At 46.3% G+C, this 22,116-nt stretch overlaps 5 protein-coding genes across 7 annotated transcripts in view; 1 reads left to right on the top strand and 4 right to left on the bottom strand.

Moving 5' to 3' along the window:
* LOC144697248 (uncharacterized) overlaps positions 1 to 22,116 on the bottom strand; it is a 420,900-nt gene that overhangs the window by 306,323 nt on the left and 92,461 nt on the right. The window lies entirely within an intron of this gene.
* LOC144697079 (uncharacterized) overlaps positions 1 to 22,116 on the bottom strand; it is a 280,076-nt gene that overhangs the window by 215,385 nt on the left and 42,575 nt on the right. The window lies entirely within an intron of this gene.
* LOC144696978 (uncharacterized) lies at positions 656 to 5,401 on the bottom strand. The gene is made up of 2 exons (XM_078568712.1): positions 5,166 to 5,401; positions 656 to 4,648 (listed from the first exon to the last, which is right to left on the bottom strand). Exon 2 carries the CDS (start codon positions 4,286 to 4,288, stop codon positions 3,107 to 3,109), a length of 1,182 nt encoding a protein of 393 aa, XP_078424838.1. The 5' UTR covers positions 4,289 to 4,648; positions 5,166 to 5,401; the 3' UTR covers positions 656 to 3,106.
* LOC144697087 (uncharacterized) lies at positions 10,183 to 11,516 on the top strand. The gene has a single exon (XM_078568903.1). The coding sequence runs from the start codon at positions 10,514 to 10,516 to the stop codon at positions 11,438 to 11,440; it is 927 nt and encodes a 308-aa protein (XP_078425029.1). The 5' UTR covers positions 10,183 to 10,513; the 3' UTR covers positions 11,441 to 11,516.
* Positions 14,838 to 22,116, bottom strand: part of LOC144697932 (uncharacterized) — a 273,791-nt gene continuing 266,512 nt past the window's right edge. Inside the window, exon 10 of the mRNA XM_078569892.1 lies at positions 14,838 to 18,665. Coding sequence (XP_078426018.1) covers positions 17,692 to 18,665 — 974 coding nt within the window. The 3' untranslated portion in view covers positions 14,838 to 17,691. The remainder of the gene's footprint in view (positions 18,666 to 22,116) is intronic.

Below are 22,116 nucleotides of genomic sequence, written 5' to 3'. Positions count from 1 at the left end.
AAAGTTAGTATTCAGGGACAGCAAGTGATTAGGAAGGCAAATGGCATGTTGATATTTATTGTGAGGGGAATGAAATATAAAAGTAGGGATGTTTCCTGCAGTTGTACAGGGCCTTGGTGAGACCACATTTCGAGCATTGTGCACGATTTTGGTCTCCTTATTTAAGAAATGACATAATTGCATTCGAAGCAGTTCAGAGAAGGTTCACTCGGCTGATTCCTGGAATGAGGGGGTTATCCACTGAGGAAAGGTTGGACAGGTTAGGCCTGTATCCATTGGAGTTCAGAAGAATGAGAGATGATCTTATTGCAACTTTTAAGATCCTGAGAGGGCTTGACAGGGTGGATGCTGAAAGGATGTTTCCCCTTGTGGGAGAGACTAGAATTGGGGACACGGTTTAAACATGAGGGGGTCTCCCATTTAAGACAGAGATTAGGAGAATTGTTTTCTCTGAGGGTTGCCAGACTATCGAACTATCTTCCCCAGATAGCGATGGTGACAGGGTCATTGAATATTTTTAAGGCTCAGTTTGATTGACAAGGGAATGAAAGGGTATGAGGCGTAGGAAGGAAAGTGGAGTTGAGACCAGATCAGATCAGCCATGAACTTATTGAATGGTGGAGCAGGCTGGAGGGGCCGAATTTTTTTTGAGAAGTATACTTTATTCACAAAATACCTGAAAGAACATTACAAAACATTTCTAAATTGCCATCACAAAAAGTGCAATCAGATTCAACTTTTACACATGGATCACGAGGTGCTTCAACACAATCAATGAATGTTACAATCGTTTCAATATGGTCATTACAGACAGTCAGACAGGACAATGGTATTGGAGTTATCAACATACATCACGTTGCACTCTGAGGTGCTTCAATACAATTAGTATTCACTACATACATTCATTGTGAGCTGTACAGCACAAGGAGTCTATAACTTTCCCAGCACCTCGGTGCACTATGGCAGAAAGGTCTTAGACAGCGACCTTTCCCCATTGCGCCTTTGCAGCGGCTGTCCCAAGCTTTAGTGCGTCCCTCAGCACATAGTCCTGGACCTTGGAATGTGCCAGTCTGCAACACTCAGTCAGGGACAACTCTTTGCACTGGAAGACCAACAAGTTTCGGGCAGACCAAAGAGCGTCTTTCACTGAGTTGATCCTCCAGCTGCAGTTGATGTTTGTCTCGCTGTGTGTCCCTGGGAAGAGCCCGTAGAACACAGAGTTCTGTGTCACAGAACTGCTCGGGATGTAACTCGACAAAAACCACTGCATCTCTCTCCAGGCCTTCTTTGCAAAGATACATTCCACAAGGAGGTGAACAATGGTCTCTTCCCCACCACAGCCACCTCGAGGGCAACGTGATCAGCTTATTCATTTCACCTACAATTTCCTGACTTTTACTGGAATGTAGGTGGACACCAGGTTAATATATTCCACTGAACTACACCCAAGGTGAGTTATCCCAATTGCTTTACTGTCCAGTACAATATTAGCTAATATCGGTAAAACAGAAATCAAACATTCCCATTTGATTTCAGGCATTAACATATTCTGTTTGCTCTTTATTATAAACGTCAGGCTGGGATTGTTTTCCTTGGAGTAAAGGAGGGTGGGGGAGATTTGATGGAGGTGTACAAGATTATGACAGGTTTAGATAAGGTGGATAAAGAAAAGCTGTTCTTATTCGCTGATGATGCACGGATGAGGGGGAAAGTTTTCGGCAGGAATTGCAGGAGGGATGTGAGGAAGAAGTATTTTTACACAGTGACCGGTGATGACTTGGAACTCACTGCCTGAGAGGCTGGGGGGGTGGGGGAAGCAGAGACGATGAGAGATTTCAAAATGAAATTGTAGGGCAATTGTGGGAAATAAATTTGCAGAGCTACAGAGGTAGAATGGGACAATGGAACTGACTGGTTTGCTCTGCAGAGTCGGCATTGACTCGATGGGCTGAATGGCCTACTTCTCTGTCCGAGTAACTCTGATCTAGAGAACAATTTCAGCTGCTCCAGTCTCTCCAACTAACTGAAGTCCCTCATCCCTGGTGCCAGTCTCATCAATCTCCTCTGCACCCTCTCTAAGAACTTCACATCTTTCCTAAAGTGTGGGGCCCAGATATAGGGTTTCATTCTAGAGGGATAGAATTGAAAAGCAGGGAGGTTATGTCCAACTTGTTCAAAACGATGGTTAGACTACACTGGGAGTACTGTCAACATTTGTGATTTCCATTTAGAAAAAGGAGATAGAGGCACTGGAGAAGTGGCAACAAAGATGCACAAGAACTGAGAGCATTTAAGCCTCATAAAAAGTTAAACCGCCTGGGCACTTTTCTCCAGAAAAGACAAGACTGAAGGGTGACCCGATGGAAGTCTTTAAGATTTTGAACCGGTTCCATTTCCACTTGCTTTCAGCCATTTCTCACAAAAGCAACTCGGATTGTAAGTTTCTGTCTGAAATTTTATTTTCCTCTTGTTACCAATCTCCACCATTAGACAATCATTCTCTGTTACCATGTTATAATCCTGACAGCCTGATGGTGAAGGAAGAAACTGGAGCCAATCTTTACTTGGTGTACATTTATTCACGGAGTGAAACATTACAGGTATATACCTCCTGACACCACTCCACTCTATGTCAGTAAGTGTCTCTTCATACTCTTTTGAATATCAAATTAACAATTAAAGGGGACAAATTAACAAAAGATCAATTGCAAAAATTAAAGGGGAAGTCCCTTAAAGGGGAAATGCAATGAAAGACAAAACCACAAAGGAAAATTATGCAGGTTAAACCAAAATGTGATTGTGGTGGGTCAGTGATGTGCCCCAGCCCCTGGGGTGCCCACCGGTCACGGAATGCCTCCAGCGGCCAGCAGACACCGCGTGCTCCCTCTGCAGGGATACCCGGCCATGAATGTAGCCATAGAAACTTGGCAGTCGGGCCCGACGACCCCCTCGACCACCAGCTGCCTGGACCTGTTGATGGCCAATTTGGCCAGGAAGTGTCTCTTTATATTTGCTCAAGTAACCATTCAGTCAATTCCCTCCAATTGTATATACATAACTTCAACTGATGCAACCAACACCCACAGTCAGAGCATCTAAAAGGTCTCTAATCGGTGTGACTGCCATGGTGTCTAAGCAGCTCAGATGAACAAGTGCATCCCTTTCCACATGCGGAGCAGTTGACCGGTCTCTCCCTTGCGTGAATGTGTTGGTGTCTTAGCAGGCTGGATAACTGAGTGAATCCCTTCGCACATTCAGAGCAGGTGAATGGCCTCTCCCCGGTGTGAACTGCCTTATGTCTCAGCAGGCTGGATAACTGAGTGAATCGCTTCCCACAGTTGGAGCAAGTGAATGGCCTCTCTCCGGTGTGAACTCGCTGGTGTTTAAGCAGGCTGGATAACTGACTGAATCCCTTTCCACACACGGAGCAAGTGAATGGCCTCTCTCCAGTGTGAACACGCTGGTGTGTCAGCAGGCTAGATAACTGAGTGAATCCCTTTCCACATTCAGAACAGATGAACTGTTTCTCCCTCGTGTGAACTCGCTGATGTCTCAGGAGATTGTACGATGTTCTAAAGCTCTTTGCGCAGTGAGAGCAGCTGAACGGTCTCTCCTCAGTGTGAATGCCGAGCTGACGGTCCACCAGTGTTGGGTTTTTAAAGGAACTCCCACAGTCAGAGCATTGAACAGGTTTCTCACTGGTCTGGGTGCTTTGCTGTCTCAGCAGACTGGATGACTGAGTGAATCCCTTCCCACACACAGAGCAGGTGAATGTCCTCTCCCCGGTGTGAATGCGTCGGTGTCTCAGCAGGCTGGATAAGTGAGAGAATCCCTTCCCACACTCTGAGCAGCTGAATGGCCTCTCCCCACTGTGAAGTCGCTGGTGTCTCTGCAGGGTGGAGGAATTTCTGAATACCTTCCCACACTCAGAACAGGTGAATGGTCTCTCCTTGGTGTGAACTCGCTGGTGTCTCTGTAGGGTGGACGAATTTCTGAATCTCTTCCCACACTCAGAGCAGGTGAATGGCCTCTCCCCGGTGTGAACTCGCTGGTGTGTCAGCAGGGCGGAGGAATCTCTGAATGCCTTCCTACACACGGAGCAGGTGAATGGCCTGTCCCCAGTGTGAACTCGCTGGTGCCTCTGCAGCGTAGATGAATCAATGAATCCCTTCCCACACACGGAGCAGGTGAATGGTCTCTCTCCACTGTGACTGCGCCGATGAGTTTCCAGCTCACAGGGGACACGAAATCCCTTCCCACAGTCCCCACATTTCCATGATTTCTCCATGGTGTGGGTATCCTTGTGTCAGTCAAAGTTCTTTGATCAGTTGGAGCCTTGTCCTCACACAGAACACGTGCATGATCTCTCTGCACTTTGAATCATGCAATGTTTTTTCAGGCTGTGCAGCTGATTAAAGCCCTTTTCACAGACAATGCACTGGAACACTCTCATTCGGGTGTGTCTGTCTCAATGTTTTTCAAGTTACACTGCTGTTAAAAATCTTTTAAAGCAGACAGGACAAACACTTCTCATTCTACATTCAAAGGCCCATGTCATTCACGTCCTGATGAATAGACCTGAATTGTCAGATTGTGGCGTGATGTTTCCTTTAAGATTCCTATCTGTAAATCCTCCTCTTCTAATATTCTGTAAAAGGAGTTTACAAAAGTCATCACTGTCAGTACAGAATAGAAATTCAGAACAGACAATTCTATAGAACAAAAAACTACTGCGGATGCTGGAAATCCAAAACAAAAATCGAATTACCTGGAAAAACTCAGCAGGTCTGGCAGCATCAGTGGAGAAGAAAAGAGTCAACGTTTCGGGTCCACACGACCCTTCGACAGAACTGTTCTGTTGAAGGGTCGTGTGGACCCGAAACGTCGACTCTTTTCTTCTCCACCGATGCTGCCAGACCTGCTGAGTTTTTCCAGGTAATTCGATTTTTATTCTATGGAACCACTGTCCTTCCCCAAAAACTGTAAATCTTCATCCCACACACCCTCCCTCCATTCTCACTCTGCTGCACCTAATCTACACCCTCCCAATTCTCCTCAAGCTGCTCATTCATGCTCATCAACAAATGCAGCCTCGCAGTCTGCTCGCCATATATATATATTACATATATATCTATGTGACTGGACTAAATATGTTTACAACATACAGTAATGGATTCACTTTCTTTCCCTTCATTTCCTGCAAGTCAGCATTTTGCCCCCAGAATGAGAAAAGAAATGGAAAGGGGGAAACATTGATTTCCTCACAGATGTTGCCCAGAGGAAGAAGTTTCAGTCTGAAGCTCATTGTCTATCTTCCGCATTGTGACGTCCACAATGGAACCCTGCCTGAATCAGCCAATAGGAACCACACTGCTCTGCGGTGACATCATCGGGATCCAGACTGCAGGCCAGGCGCGCGGACACGGGAGCCCCGCCTCCACCCATTGTTCGCCCTCCACCTCCTCGAGCCAAGGTTTCCAGGCTGACGGCTCCGGCCAGAGCGAGAAGGCTCACGGAGAACTCGAGAGAGAGGGGAAGCTGCGCATGTGCAAGGGAGAACCCGCTCCTCTTCCCGTCATGCTGAGGGATTGACCAATGGGAAGAGTGGGAGGACCGGAAGGACACTGGTCCTCCAGCCAATCAGAGCGCGGGCTTTGTGTGAATGCAGATTGAGCTTCACCCAGACTAAAACTTCCTCCTGTGTCCAACATCTGTGAGTAAAACAGTTTGTTTGTGTTGAAAAGAAAGAGAAGAGAAACAGACAGGGTTTGAGAGGTTGAGGTTTTCAGGAGAAAAGGGAAGAGTTCAGTAACTGAACAGTGAAGCTGTGAGTGGGAGATGGAGAGGAAGGAAGTCTGGGCAGCTGGGAAAAGAAAAGCAAAAAGGCTGATTGGGGGAATCCAGCAGTGACCAGACCTGCTCTGTGCCAGGCAGGAAGATCTCTGACAGCCTGGCGCTGCTCAGGGATACGATTGCCTATGTACAGGACAGGGGTGTGGATACCTGCCTCATCAGCTTGGATCAGGAGAAGGCCTTTGACAGAATATCGCACACCTACATGGGGGATGTGCTCTCCAAAATGGGCTTTGGGGAGGGAATTCGAAATTGGATCCAACTGCTCTACACTAACATCAGTAGCGCAGTCTCAATCAATGGGTGGGAAACAGATAGCTTTACGATTAAATCTGGAGTCAGGCAGGGCTGTCCTCTCTCGCCTGTCCTTTTCGTGTGTTGCATAGAACCCTTTGCCGAGTCCATCAGGAAGGATCCGGGCATAAGAGGAGTGACGATCCCAGGCAGTGGAGGCACTCAGGTAAAAGCCTCCCTGTACATGGACGACGTCGCCGTCTTCTGCTCGGATCCGCTGTCGGTGCGCAGACTGATGCACATCTGCGACCAGTTCGAACTGGCCTCGGGAGCCAAGGTAAATCGTGGGAAGAGCGAGGCCATGTTCTTTGGGAACTGGGCTGACCGATCCTTTGTCCCCTTCACTGTCAGGGCTGACGGCCTGAAGGTGCTGGGGATATGGTTCGGAGGGACCGGGCATGCGTTAGAAACTGGAAGGAGCGAGTGGCTATGGTGAAAAGGAAACTGGGCATGTGGGAGCGACGCTCCCTCTCCATTGCGGGTAAGAACCTGGTCATCAGGTGTGAGGTACTCTCGCTGTTGTTGTACGTGGCGCAGGTCTGGCCCATCCCAGACTCCTGCACGACGGCGATCACTCGAGCCATCTTCCGCTTTATCTGGAGGTCGAAAATGGATCGTGTCCGCAGGGACGCGATGTACAAGCCTCTAGATAAAGGGGGAAAAAACGTGCCCAACATCGCCCTCATACTGATGGCCACCTTTGTGTGTGGCTGCATCAAGCGGTGCATAGACCCTCAGTACGCAAACACCAAGTGTCACTACGTGCTGAGGTTCTACCTGTCCCCGGTGTTGCGAAGGATGGGTCTGGCCACGCTGCCGCGGAACGCTCCAAGTAGTTGGACCGTGCCGTACCACCTGTCCCTGGTGGAAAAATTTATGCAGAAAAACACCTTTGACCACAAGTCCATCAGGCAGTGGTCAGCACGTAACGTCCTAGAGGCCCTGAGGGAAAAGGAGAGGGTGGACCCTGTGGGATGGTTCCCCGAGCAGACTGTCAAAGTCATTTGGCAGAATGCCTCATCGCCAGAACTTTCCAACAAGCACCAAGACGTAGCTTGGCTGATGGTGAGAAAGGCCCTCCCCGTCAGATCCTTCCTACACGCCAGGAGGCTCACCCCCTCTGCACGTTGCCCTCGAGGTGGCTGTGGTGGGGAAGAGACCGTTGTTCACCTCCTTGTGGATTGTGCCTTTGCAAAGAAAGTCTGGAGAGAGATGCAGTGGTTGTTGTCGAGGTTCATCCCGAGCAGTTCTGTGACACAGGACTCTGTGCTCTACGGGCTGTTCCCAGGGACACACACCGAGACAAACATCGACTGCAGCTGGAGGATCATCAACTCGGTGAAAGAGGCGCTTTGGTCTGCCCGAAACTTGTTGGTCTTCCAGCACAAAGAGTTGTCCCCGACCGATTGTTGCGGACTGGCACAATCCAAAGTCCAGGACTACGTGCTGAGGGACGCACTAAAGCTTGGGGCAGCTGCCGCAAAGGCGCAATGGGGAAGGGTCGCTGTCTAAGACCTTTCTACCACAGCGCACCGAGAGACTGGGAACTGTTTAGAGCCCCTCGGGCTGTACAGATCAAAATGAAAGGCTGTAAATGACTGTAATATTGTTTGTACTGATGCACCTGGTGATACATTTTGTAAAAGTTTAACCTGGATTGTACCCTTGTAATGTTGTTTTTGAAATGGTTTTGAATGTGATTGAAGATATTTTATGAATAAAGTATATTTTTACAAAAAAAAAGTGAGAGATCCAGCCCAAGACGTAGCTTGGCTGGTGGTGAGAAAGGCCCTCCCCGTCAGATCCTTCCTACACGCCAGGAGGCTCACCCCCTCTGCACGTTGCCCTCGAGGTGGCTGTGGTGGGGAAGAGACCGTTGTTCACCTCCTTGTGGATTGTGCCTTTGCAAAGAAAGTCTGGAGAGAGATGCAGTGGTTGCTGTCGAGGTTCATCCCGAGCAGTTCTGTGACACAGGACTCTGTGCTCTACGGGCTGTTCCCAGGGACACACACCGAGACAAACATCAACTGCAGCTGGAGGATCATCAACTCGGTGAAAGACGCGCTTTGGTCTGCCCGAAACTTGTTGGTCTTCCAGCACAAAGAGTTGTCCCCGACCGATTGTTGCGGACTGGCACAATCCAAAGTCCAGGACTACGTGCTGAGGGACGCACTAAAGCTTGGGGCAGCTGCCGCAAAGGCGCAATGGGGAAGGGTCGCTGTCTAAGACCTTTCTACCACAGCGCACCGAGAGACTGGGAACTGTTTAGAGCCCCTCGGGCTGTACAGATCAAAATGAAAGGCTGTAAATGATTGTAATATTGTTTGTACTGATGCACCTGGTGATACATTTTGTAAAAGTTTAACCTGGATTGTACCCTTGTAATGTTGTTTTTGAAATGGTTTTGAATGTGATTGAAGATATTTTATGAATAAAGTATATTTTTACAAAAAAAAAGTGAGAGATCCAGAGGCTGTGACTCTTGGGGCTGCCTGTGGAAATGGGCTGTGGGAAGACAGCTCATCGAAAAGCAGAATCCTGCGGATGCTGGAAATCTGAAATCAAAACAGAAAATGCTGGAATTAAAAACTCACCATGTCTGGCAGCATCTGTGTAGAGAGAGAGAGAGAAACAGAGTGAATGTTTCCAGTGTGTGACCTTTCATCCGAACTGGGAAAAGTTAGAGATGTCCTCGGTTTTGAGCGAGGGTTGGATGGAACAAGGACAAAAGGATAGGGTGGAAGACAGGAGAGGTTGAATGACAGAAAAGTTATTCCTCCAGGTCCAAAGGGAATGGAGATGGGACTAGAAAAGAAGCAATACATGTGCCTGGAGCAGATGTGCTACTAACTAAAAAAAGTCAGAGACAAGCAGAGGAAAGGGATTAAAATGCCCCGCGGTTTCATTTCATCCTTCGACTCATTTGACACTTTTTTAAAAAAAAACTTTTTCTCGTTCTTTCAGGTGTTGAGGATTTCTAGTTCCAATATCCGCTGGGTACCAATCGCCCTCCAGATCTCTCTTCCCTTCACTTCCCTCTGATCCCTTCTCTTCTAATCTCACCCCTGGCCTGGAATTCACAATACCCTCTGACCTTCTCCCGGTCTGACGCTGAATGATCCTTCCTTAGCAAAGGACTCAGCTTTATCCTCTCACACCCTCACCTTAATGAATTTCGAGCTCGCCGTGACTTTGATCTCTTGCTCCTTTGCCTAAGTGCTCCCTTCTTTGACCCAGAGTCCTCCCCCTCACCCTCCTGAACAGACCCTCTCACCCGTCTCCAATAATCTCCCTCCACCTAGACCCGTCCCTCTGCCCTCTCACACGCTCTTCATCTGCTGAGATTTTTCCAGCATTTTATATTTTTATTTTCTATTTCTTTTGAAAATGCGTGGTTTGGTAATAAAGTTCATTTGTGATTATTTTTAGTCTCATAATATAGTACCGTAGCTACATTATATATTTCCAATCAGAGTCATAATAGTAGAGAAAGATTGTATTCAGTCCATGCCAACTCTCTTACAGAAATCCAGTCAGTCCTATTCCCCCTCTATATCCCTGTTATCCTGTAAGTTTACTTCCTTCAAGTACTCACCCAATTTCATTTTGAAATCATTGATCGTCTCTGCTTGCATCTCCCTTGTAGGCAGCGAGTCCCAGTGCCTGACCACTCGCTGTCTAATTGAAATTCCTCCCATTCCCCCAACTATCTTTAATGCAGTAATACCATACTGTACATTAGACAGATTTATTTGGGCTAGCAGCCTGCAGGAAGATTTTCAGGTCCTGCTGGACAGGAAGCAGTGAGCATGGATCTGTCGATCGGCAGGAATCGGTCCTTCAGGAGAATTGGGATGGTGTGTATCAGGTACAGCAGAGTGAGAATGGAGGGAAAGTGTGTGGGATGGAGATTTACAGGTTTTGGGGAATGAGGGAGGAAAGAATGTTCCAAAGAAACTAGAACTGTCTGTCCTGAATTTCTATCCTATACTAACAGTGATGACTTTTGAAAACTCCTTTTACAGGATGTCAGGAGCAGAGGATCGACAGATGGATACCAAACAACGTGACAGAGTCACGAGATTCAGCGGGACCTGAACATCAGCGGACATCGAATCGAGGAGAAATTTTTACCAGTTCTGTTTGCTTTAGAAGATTTTAAACATCCTTGTGATAGAAATAACATCAAGAAACGCACCCCTGAGTGAGAGTCCAGTGCACTGACTGTGGAAAGAGATTTAACCAGTTACACAGACTGAAAATACATTGTACTATTCACAGTGGGCAGGGACTGAACACGTGTCCTGTGTGAAGACGAGGCTTCAACTGATCGTCAAACCTGGAGAGCCACAAAGACACCTGCACCATGGAGAAACCATGGAAATGTGGGGACTGTAGGAAGGGATTCCCTTCCCCATCTGCACTGGAAACTCATCGACGCATTCACACCGGGGAGAGGCCGTTCACTTGCTCCATGTGTGGGAAGGGATGCAGTGCTTTATCCAACCTGCTGACACACCAGCGAGTACACACTGGGGAAAGGCCGTTCACCTGCTTGGAGTGTGGGAAAGGATTCACTCAGTCATCCAGTCTGCTGACACACCAGCGAGTCCACACTGGGGAGAGGCCATTCACCTGCTTGGAGTGTGGGAAGGGATTCACTCAGTTATCTAGCCTGCTGACACACCAGAGAGTTCACACTGGGGAGAAGCCGTTCATCTGCTCCGAATGTGGTAACGGATTCACTCAGTTCTCTAGCCTGCTGACGCACCAGCGAGTTCACACCGAGGAGAAGCCGTTCACCTGCTCTGAGTGTGGGAAGGGATTCAGTGATTCATCCACCCTACGGAGACACCGGCGAGTTCACACCGGGGAGAGGCCGTTCACCTGCACTGAGTGTGGGAAGGGATTTAGTCAGTTATCCAACCTGCTGAGACACCATGTCACTCATACCAATGAGAGACCTTTTCACTGTTCTGACTGTGGGGGTGGCTTCAAAAGCCTTCGGGAACTGAGGGACCACCAGCGCATTCACACTGAGGAGAGACCATTCAGCTGTTCTCACTGTACAAAGAGGTTTAGATCATCATCCCAACTGCTGAAACACCAGCGGGTTCACACCGGGGAGAGGCCATTCACCTGCTCCGTGTGTGGGAAGGAATTCAGTGATCCATCCAACTTGCAGAAGCACCAGCGACGTCACACTGGGGAGAGGCTATTCACCTGCTCGGAGTGTGGACAGGGATTCAGTGATACATCCCACCTGCTGAGACACCAGCAAGTTCACAAGTGATTCCAGGGGTTGGATTCTGCTGTTATTGCTGCTGTTAATTACATCCAGGACTGAACCATTTTCATTCTGACAGCTGGTGAAATGGGAGGGTCAGAGGGTTTGATTTTCATTGAATTTCAATTGAACCCCTTCATCGTCTTAAAGATTCCATCAGGTCACCCTTCAGTCTTCTTTTCTAGAGAAAAGCAGCCCCAGCCTTTCCTGAGGGTTAAATGCTCTCAGTTCTGGTTTTATTCTTGTGAATATATGTTGCCCCTTCTCCAGTGCCTCTATTTCCTTTTTCTAAATGGAGATCACAAATGTTGACTGTACTCCCAGTGTAGTCTAACCGTGGTTCGAAACGAGTTGAACATAACCTCCCTGCTTTTCAATTCTATCCCTCTAGAATGGAACCCTATATCTGGGCCCTATACTTTAGCAAAGATGTGATGTTCTTCGAGAGGGTGCAGAGGAGATTGACGATAATGGCCCCAGGGATGAGGGACTTCAGTCAGTTGGAGAGAATCTCTTTTTTAGATCAGTGAGTCTTTACTGTAGCGAATGTGATGATTCGGCCCATTATATCCATGCCAGTTCTCTGTAGAGCAAACAACTCAGTTCCATTGCCCCGTTCCATCCCCGTATTCCTGCAGGTTTATTTCCCTCAAGAGTCCATCCAACATCCTTTTGAAAACATTCCAACATCTCTGCTTCAACTACCCTCATATGAAGTGGGTTCCAGGTGATTACCACTCGCTTTAACTGCACCCGAGGCTCATAGAGCACAGAAGGAGGCTACTCAGCCCATCATACCTATGCTGGCTCTCTGAAAGAGTTGTCCAATTAATCCCATCGCCCTGCAATTTTCTTTTCCTTTCCAGAATCTGTCCAGTTCCCTTTTGACCAATAGATTCAAATCTGCTCCTCACACCATTTTCAGACAGCGAATTCCAAATCAGAACAACTCGCTGTGTTTTAAAACAAATCGTTCAAGTTATAGTGTGTTTGGATTTTCACAGAGTATTTGAAATGGCGCCATAGACATGGTTATTCCACAAAATTAAGACTCATTCTTTATTAATGATGTTGATGTGGGGACCGAGTGTAATGTATCCAAATTTGTGGACAATTGGAAAAAAAATGCATCCTATAGCACCTCTCAGGACCTCCTAAAGCATTTTACAGCCAATGAAGTACTTTTGAAGTGTTGTCACTGTTGTAATGAAGGAAACTGGAGATAGGGATGGGTAACCAAATTTAAAAATCCATCACTTTCATACTGTATTCACTGCTATAAGTAACAAGGTCAAGGAAACCATTTCAACTCTAACATAAGACTTCCTGCAGCTGTTTCACATCTGTAACATTTCTTCATTAACTATACGTTGGTCTTGTATTAAAAGCCCAGTGATGAAACAGGTAATTGTTAAGTAATGAACCTGAGTTATACTGAGGTTTGCAAATCTAAAACCACAGTGACCAACATTACATGTGATTCCGCGAATGGAAACACTTGCTAAACAATCCTAAATTGTTCTGAGAAAAACACTGACAACCAATTTAAGATTATCAGTCGGACTTACACTTATGCGTTCTAGAAGCTACAAATATTAATACACGGAGCTCTGTTCTTTGCAGACAGAATGAACATGTACACACATTCACCTGTTTCAACTGAACAAAACTGGCGACAGCCGTGCTCTGGTTCATTCCCCAGGGCAGTGCCTTGACCAATCAGAGTCAACCTGCCCAGTTTGAATTTAAGTAAAGTTTGGCAGTTAATTGTCAGTCATCACCTAACTGGTGCATTCCCCAGGGCAATGCCTTGACCAATCAGAGTCCATTGCCAACAATCAGCACTCTCTTCCCATGAAGTATAAATTGTTGTTCCATTTACATTTGGTATTCTTGCGAATGTTCTGATGAGTGCAAGATGAAAAGCTTCACCGTCTCTTTTTTCAGCGATTGCTGTTTTAATTAACTACCGGTCAGTAATAAGTAGTGAGCCTTAATTGAGTTACAATTAATGAATCAATAATGAATCAGTACTTATAGTAAAAGACAGAGTTTGATTTGCTGTCAAAATGTAAAAACTTAATTGCTGTCTATAAATGTGCAGTGAAGATAAATGTACTGGCAAGAGAGACCTTTAAGCTCTGATTTGCCTCAACATTTGAAACTCTTATAAGGGATTGTATCAAATCAGATAAAGGGATAATATGAAACATTTCTATTGTATTCCTGTCGAAGATAATGTGAGATGGTGGTGGTGTAAGTAATTGGGGATCCAATTAAATTAATCTAGGAGCCAAATTGACCAATTGTCATGTCAAAGACCCAACTCTGACTTGAGGTAATGGTCACTTTGGGGATAAAAGTAGAGGTTCTGAAGTTCTCCCTTGCTAGCCAAGTACTGAAGACTCCTGAGGCCGAGTTCCAAGGAAATTACTGTCAGAGAAAGAGCCAGACTCCCGAGGCCGAATTCCACAAGAATTACTGTCAAAGAAGGAGCCAGAGAGGGTTACGCTTCTACAGACTGATCACCCACATGAAGTTGTACAAGTCAATGTCTTAAAGGTGTTAAGTAAATATTTTTCTTTTAATAAGCTTCTTTTTAAATTTACTATCCAGAGAATTCTGTCTTTGCCTTAATTGGTTAAAGTCTTGTCCGAATCAAAGTGAATTTATTAAATGGCAAGTTGGGGGTGGCTGAAATCAATTGATTACAGATAACAAGATCAGGTAACATCAATCTTAGCTTTAACAGAAACATTTACATCACGTCTCTCATGACCAAAGAACGTCCCAAAGCGTTTTACATCCATGCTCTAAATCGAATAATAAAAACCCCGGTGTAAATAACATGTATTTGACTGACGAATGTTGAAGTGTTGGTTTAGGACTATAAATTTTGACTCCCCATTTGAGCTTCCAGCACCTTTCTGTCTCTCTATTGCTGGTGTCAATGACAGCCAGGCGATGGAGCTGAGGGCTGAATTTAGCTGAGAATAATGGGGCCTGCGCCCCAGTTGGGAAACTGCCATGGGCATTGCACTAATAGAGAAACAGGAAGGTGCTGGAGTACTGACTGGGAAATGGGCCTCCAACCAATCGGGTCGTGGGAGGGGGTGACCGGGGCTGATGGTGACACAACCACTTGGGTTCAGTGGACCTGTGTCCAAAGTGGGGAGTCACAGGAACAGGATACAGAGGAGCCAAAGAGAAGCCATTTGGGCCCAGAACATTGTGCACATCTTTTCACTCTGGTTGTCTTTGATCCTCAAGTAATTTTCTGTTTTATTTAACCATGTTCTGTTTCATTAATAAACTTTTATCAGTAAAAGTTATTTGATTTTTTTGGACTTTTCATGATTAGATTTCTTCACTTTATGAAAAGTGGGTGAGGGGTTGGCAGGCTCTTTAACAGAAAGTGAGTCCCTCTAAGGTAATTGGCAAAGGAGCCAGAGGGGGAGATGAGATTTTATTTTTGACACAGCGATGTTAGAAAATGGGGTTCAGGGAGTCAATTAACCCTTTATCCCCTTTTCCCAAACTCTGAAATGATTCACAGTGATAACCCTTATTGGTGACAGTGGTTAGATTTTATTCAGTATAAATAAGACCTGACACATGCTCATGTTTGAGCAGTAGTATCAAAGTGCAGCAGCATTACCAGTACACTCTGGGTAGAAGCACCATCTCCACGTAAATGCTCCCTGGTCTGCCCCAGATGCCATGGCACCAGTCAATGCAATATGTAAAACCTCTACAAATCTCTGTGCTCAGGGAATCCCTTCTGATACTTTTTTACATCGCAAAGTCTATGGAGACTGATTTTACCCAATCATTGCCGAGCTAACATTTGAACAGACCAATTACAAAACCTATCATTGAACCATCTGTACCTGCCCAAGCCACGTCAAACTCTCAAACAATTGGCTTCCCACGCTCCGTCCCCAGTACAGGGAGTCAGCATTCCCATGCCAAGCAGTGAAAACATGGTGGCCTTGACACCCAGGTGTCGTCTAGGATTCAATGCACTCTTGTTTTCTCTGTCCTCTGGGAGCTGTTCATCTCCCTGTTCCCACATAACAAGTCGTCTGTTCTCAGCTCTGCCAGATTTCCGCTGAAGTTTGGCCCCTTTTACACCTTTTGGATCAATAAAACAATCAGAGAATGAAGACTCAAGTGTGGTTTTCTTTTAAAGAAGTTCATAGGCAAAGGAGACAAATTTTGCCAAGATACAGCGATCAACTTATTCATTTCATCTCCACTTTCTTGTCTTTCACTAGAATGTAGGTGGAAACCAGAATGTTACATTCCACTGAACTACACCCAGGGAGAGTTATTACAATTCCTTTACTGTCCAGTACAATATTTTCCTTATATCTTCAAAACAGAAATCAAACATTCCCAATTGATTTCAGGCATTAACATCTTTTGTTTGCTCTCAAAGGAGGTTGAGGAGAGATTGGATAGAGGTGTCCAAGATTATGACAGGTTTATATAAGGTGGAGAAAGGAAAGCTGTTCCCATTCGCTGATGGTACAAGAATGAGGGGGACACAGATTTAAGGGTTTTTGTAAGAGATGCAGGGGGGGTATGAGGAGGAACTGTTTTATGCAACGAGTGGTAATGAGCTGGAACTCGTTGCCTGTGTGGGTGGTGCAAGCGGAGATGATGAACAATTTCAAAAGGAAATTGGATGGACACTTGAGGGAAATATGGAGTTGATGGGCTGAATGATACCCTTGTACATCCTAATTCATCTCATCTACAGCTCCCTGACTTTCACTCAAATGTAGGTGGATACCAGATTGATACATTCCACTGATCACCTGGATGAGTTACTCCAATTTGTTTACTGTCTAATACAATATATTCATCACATCTTTAAAACAGAAATCAAACATTCCCAATTGATTTCAGGCATTAACATCTTTTGTTTGCTCCTTATTGTAGACGTCAGGCTGGGGTTGTTCTCATTGGAGCAAAGGAGGTTGAAGGGAGATTTGATAGAGGTGCACAAGATTATGACAGGTTTAGATAAGGTGGACAAAGAAAAGCTGTTCCCATCAGCTGATGGTACAAGGAGGAGGGGGACAGAGTTAAGGTTTTGGACAGGAGAGGTAGGGGGGATTTGAGGAGGAATATTTTCACACAGTGAGTGGTAATGACCTGGAACTCGCTGTCCATGAGGGGGGTGGAAGCAGAGACGATGAACAATTTAAAAAGGCAATTGGATGGGCTCTTGAGGGAAATATGGATTTGATGGGCTGAATGGTCTCCTTGTGTGTCCTAATGACTCCATGATCCAAAGAGAAAAATTTCAGATGCACCAACACCTGCAACTGACTAATGTCCCTTGTCCATGGTGCCATTCTTGTAAATCTCCTCTGCACCATCTCTAATAACTTCACATCTAAAGTGTGGGGCCCAGATATTGGGTTCCATTCTAGAGGAATAGAATTGAAAAGCAGGGAGGTTATGTTCAACTTGTTTCGAACCATGGTTAGACTACACTGGGAGTACTGTCAACATTTGTGATCTCCATTTAGAAAAAGGAAATAGAGGCACTGGAGAAGGGGCAACAAAGATTCACAAGAATAATTCCAGAACTGAGAGCATTTGACCCTCAGGAAAGGCTGGGGCTGCTTTTCTCTAGAAAAGAGAAGACTGAAGGGTGACCTGATGGAAGCCTTTAACATTATGAAGGGGTTCAATAATTCAAAAGGAATTTCATGAGAAACCTCTACCCAGCAAGTAGTGAGAATGTGGAACTCGCTACCACAGTGAGTGGTTGGGGTGACTCGCATGAATATATTTAAGGGGAAGCTAGATACATACGTGAGGGAGAAAGGAATAGAAGGATGTGCTCATGGGGGAGATGAAGACGGATGGGTGGAGGCTCATTTGGAGCATGAATACTGACAGAAACCAATTGAACCGACTGGCCTGGCCCTGTGCTGTAGAATCAATAGAACAGAGACAAATGTATTTATTTTAGATCTACCTGTAGTGGTCGGATAAACACCATCTACTGTCCAGGATAAAATAAATGTCCTTCATCAGCTTTTGTGGATCATTTCAGTGGAAATGTGCACTCCCAGGCTCAAAGAGCTTCAGCGCACTGGAAGCAAAGTCATGAGACCCGGCCAGTCCAGCAGAAAGAAACCCTCCGACCCTCCCACTTCACCAAATGTCAGAATGAACACGGTTCAGTCCTGGATGTGATTAACAGCAGCAATAACAGCAGAATCCAACCCCTCGAATCACTTGTGAACTCGCTGGTGCTCCCTCAGGCTGGTTGAGTCACTGAATCCCTTCCCACACTCAGAACAGGTGAACGACCTCTCCCCCGTGTGAACTCGCTGGTGTGTCCACAGGTGGGATGACCTTTTAAACCTCTTTGCACAGTGAGAACAGGTGAACGGTCTCTCCTCAGTGTGAATCCGCTGGTGGACCATGAGATGCAGAGAGTTTTTAAAGCCACCACCACAATCAGAACATTTAAAAGGTCTCTCATTGGTGTGACTACTCTGGTGTCTCAGCAGGCTGGATGACTGAGTGAATCCCTTCCCACAGGCAGAGCAGGTGAAGGGCCTCTCCCCAGTGTGAATTCGCTGGTGTGTCTGCAGGTTTGAAGATGTTCGAAATCTCTTTGCGCAGTGAGAGCAGCTGAACGGCCTCTCCTCGGTGTGAATGCGCTGGTGGAACATCAGGTCTGCAGTGCTTTTAAAGCCACTGCCACACTCATAGCATTGCAAGGGTTTTTCATTGGTGTGACTACCCTGGTGTCTCAGCAGGTTGGATGACTGAGTGAATCCCTTTCCACACACAGAGCAGGTGAACGGTCTTTCCCCAGTGTGAATTCGCTGGTGTCTCAGCAGGTTGGATAACTGAGTGAATCCCTTCCCACAGTCAGAGCAGGTGAATGGCCTCTCCCCGGTGTGAACTCGCTGGTGTTTACGCTGGGCAGATGAATCACTGAATCCCTTCCCACACTCAGAGCAGGTGAATGGCCTCTCTCCCGTGTGAACTCGCTGGTGATTTTGCAGGATGACTAACTGAGTGAATCCCTTCCCACACTTGGAGCAGGTGAATGGTTTCTCCCCGGTGTGACTGCGTCGATGAATTTCCAGCTCACATGGGGATCTGAATCCCTTCCCACAGTCTCCACATTTCCACGGTTTCTCCATGGCGCGGGTGTCCTTGTGTCTCTCCAGATTCGATGATCGGTTGAAGCCTCACGCTTAAAGTGTCTGCCCACTGTGAATGGTGCGATGTTTTTTTCAGGCTGTTTAACTGGTTAAAGCTCTTTCCACAGTCAGTGCACTGGAAACACTCTCACTCGGGTGTGTGCATCTTGGTGCTTTTCCAGTCACACTGGTGTGTAAAATATTTTGACACAGACAGAACAAACATTTCTCCTTCTAGTTTCAAAGACCAATGATACTCTGTCAGATCTCGATATGATGTTTACTTGGAGATTTCTCTCTAGCAAGTCCTCCCCTTCCAATAGCCTGTAAAAGGAGTTCGCAAAAGTCATCACTGTCAGTATACAGGATAGAAATTCAGTACAGACAATTTGAGTTTCTATGGAACATTCTTTCCTCTCTCATTCCCCAGAAGCTGTAAATCTCTGTACCACACGCTCTCCCTCTATTCTCACTCTGCTGTACCAAATATACATCCTCCCAATTTATGTGGTTATCTCCTGGAACTCACTGCCGCTGCTTGTGGTGGGAGCAGAGACAATCAGTTATTTCAAAATAAAATTGGATAGACACTTGCAGGGGAACGGAGATATAGAGGGGGAATGGGACTGACTGGATCATTCTGAGTCGGCTTGTACTCGAGTTGTGCTGTAATGACCATGACTGGAAAAATATAACATAGTGACCTACTGTATTAGAAGAGTAGAAACAATTATAAATGTGCTTTATTACAGAACCATCAATAATCTATCTAATATGTACCACATAACAACACTAGACATATCTCTGTCCTATATTAATTTACTGTCCCCTTGAATGTCAGCCATCTCCTGGGGAAACCACCTCTTTAATTGTGAACATGAGGAAAGAGACCATCCTTTTAGCCAGACAAATAAATGTGTCAAGCTGAGGGAGCAAAGGATGTCAATGTCTTTAAGAGAGAGAGAGACCTGGGCCAACCTTTCCAGAGTCTGCACCCTCCCTGGATTCACTTCCTTTCCCTTCAGTTCCTGCAAGTCAACAATTTGCCCCCAGAATGAGAAAAGAAATGGAAAGGGGGAGAAAAGAAAGTGTTTTACTCACAGATGTTGGACACAGGAGGAAGTTTTAGTCTGTGTGAAGCTCAATCTTCATTCACACAAAGCCCGCGCTCTGATTGCCTGGAGGACCAGAGTCCTTCCGGTCCTCCAATTCTTCCCATTGGTCAACCCTTCAAGATGAAGGGAAGGGGGGGGGGGGGGGGGGGTGGGCTATGCCCGCACATGCGCAGCCTCTCCTCTCTCTCGGACATGCGCATTCCCGGGCCGTCCGCCTACGCAGCGGATAGAGCGGTTTCCATATCGCGGGGGATTGGGGGAGCTGCGGCCGCCATTACTCATCCGGATCCCAGTCTCCAAACTGCTAGGACTGGGATGGAAAGTTGGGGTGGGGGGCGCAGTGACCCCAGCCTGACACAAAGTACATTGGGGTAGTCACTGGATTTGATTGTGACGCCCCCTGAGCAAAACAGTTTGTGAACTTCAGGTGTAAAGATTTAGACACCTGGGTGACATATTGGGGAGGGTAATAGGTGAGTGTGAAACTGAACCCGAGAGTCAGCACCTTCAGGGAAGGAGAATTGTGGAAAAGCAGGAGCAGGATAGTCGGATGAATTAGTGTTAAATTCAATCGGGAGAAGGGGTTGCATTGGGAGGTGGCAGATATTTATAATTTGAAGGGGGGAGAAACATGTTTTATGATAATTAGAATTGTCACTTCTGAATTTCTATCCTGTACTAACAGTGATGACTTGATAACATCAAACCTGTTGCACCTATTCATAACCCGGAGGTCCTTTCTCAGGTCAACCCTCAGCCTTGGCTTCCCCAGCCTGTTCACTCTATCCTGTAACTTAAACACTCTTAGTTCTGATATCATTCTTGTGAATCTTTCTTGCATCGTCTCGACGTTCTCTATAGGGGTGTATAATTAAAATTTCGGCTGAGTTTAATTTGGTTGCAGGCACTTAATTTCTTAGTTCCAAATTGACCCTCTAAAATACTTTAGTTCAAAGGAGACGCAACCATCAGGCAAGGCTAGACTCTGAAGTAGCAAATAACATTGATATTTATTTAAAAGAAAAAGGTTTACTTGCAAAATACGCGAGCGACTTTCCCCACCTCAATTGGGCGACCACCCCAGGTATGAGTGTGAATCTTCCTCAGGTTCCTGAACCAACAGTGATCTCCCACAATCCTGCCCCCAGGGATCCCTCGTTTTCTCTCAGAGGGTCATGTGTCTTTGGAACTCTCTTCCCCAGACAGCGGTGGATTCAGGGTCAATGAATATATATTAGGCAGAGGTAGATATATTCTTGACTAACAAGGGAGTCAAAGGTTATCAGGGAGAGGCAGAATGTGGAGTTGAAGCCACAATCAGATCAGCCATTATCTTCGTGAAAAGAGCAGCAGGCTTGAGGGGCCGAATGGCCCACTCCTGCTCCGAATTCATATGTTTGTATGGATGATCTGCCCCAAAGGATAGGGGCTTGCGGATTTAAAAAGAAACTTACATTTAAATAGCACCTTTCACCACCTCAGGGCATCTCAAAGAGTTTCACTGCGGATGAAACACTTCCTGAAGTGTAGTTACTGTAGGAATCACGGAAGCCAATTTGTGCACAGCAAGATCCCACAGACTACAATGTGATGATGACCAGATCAACTGTTTTTTTACTGAGGTTGGTTGAGGGATAAATATTGGGCCCCAGGACACCAGGGGTGAACTCCTCCCCCTCTTGCTCTCCTTTCAATTGTGACCATTCGGTCTTGTACATCCACCTGAGAGGGCAGACGGGGCCCTCGGGTTAATGTCTCACTCGAAAGACAGTCCCTCCGACAGGACGGCTCCCAGTCAGTACTGGCACTGGGATTGTGGGCCCTGGATTTTGGGGGCTCAAGTCTTTGGAGACGGGATTTGAACCCCCCACCTCCTGACTCAAAGGCGAGAGTGCTACCCACCATCATGCCATGTCGAATAGAATCAGCGAGCTGGTGTTCTAGAATCATGGAATGGTTACAACACTGAAGGAGGCCATTCAGCACATTGTGTCTGTGCCAGCTCTCTGCAAGAGCAACTCACCCAGACCCACTCCCCCGACCTTTTCCCCATAACCCTGCCAATTTCTCCTCTTCAGATAATGATCCAGTTCTCTCTGGAAAACCATGATTGAATCTGCCTCCAGATCCTTTCATCCCTGGTGCCATTCTCGTCAATCTCCTCTGCACCCGCTCTAAGAACTTCACATCTTTCCTGAAGTGTGGGGCCCAGATATAGGGTTCCACTCTAGAGGGATAGAATTGAAAAGCAGGGAGGTTATGTTCAACTCGTTTCAAACCATGGTTAGACTACACTGGGAGTACTGTCAACACTTGTGATCTTCAATTAGAAAAAAGAAATAGAGGCACTGGAGAAGGGGCAACAAAGATTCACAAGAATAAT

The sequence above is a fragment of the Cetorhinus maximus genome, chromosome 23 (genome assembly GCF_964194155.1).
Source record: "Cetorhinus maximus chromosome 23, sCetMax3.hap1.1, whole genome shotgun sequence".
Classification (NCBI taxonomy): domain Eukaryota; kingdom Metazoa; phylum Chordata; class Chondrichthyes; order Lamniformes; family Cetorhinidae; genus Cetorhinus; species Cetorhinus maximus.
This window is presented reverse-complemented; position numbering and strand designations above follow the sequence as displayed.

Coding starts and splice junctions, on each gene's coding strand:
- LOC144696978 (XM_078568712.1), bottom strand. CDS start 4,288: ATGGAGAAATCATGGAAATGTGGGGACTGTGGGAAGGGATTTCGTGTC.
- LOC144697087 (XM_078568903.1), top strand. CDS start 10,514: ATGGAGAAACCATGGAAATGTGGGGACTGTAGGAAGGGATTCCCTTCC.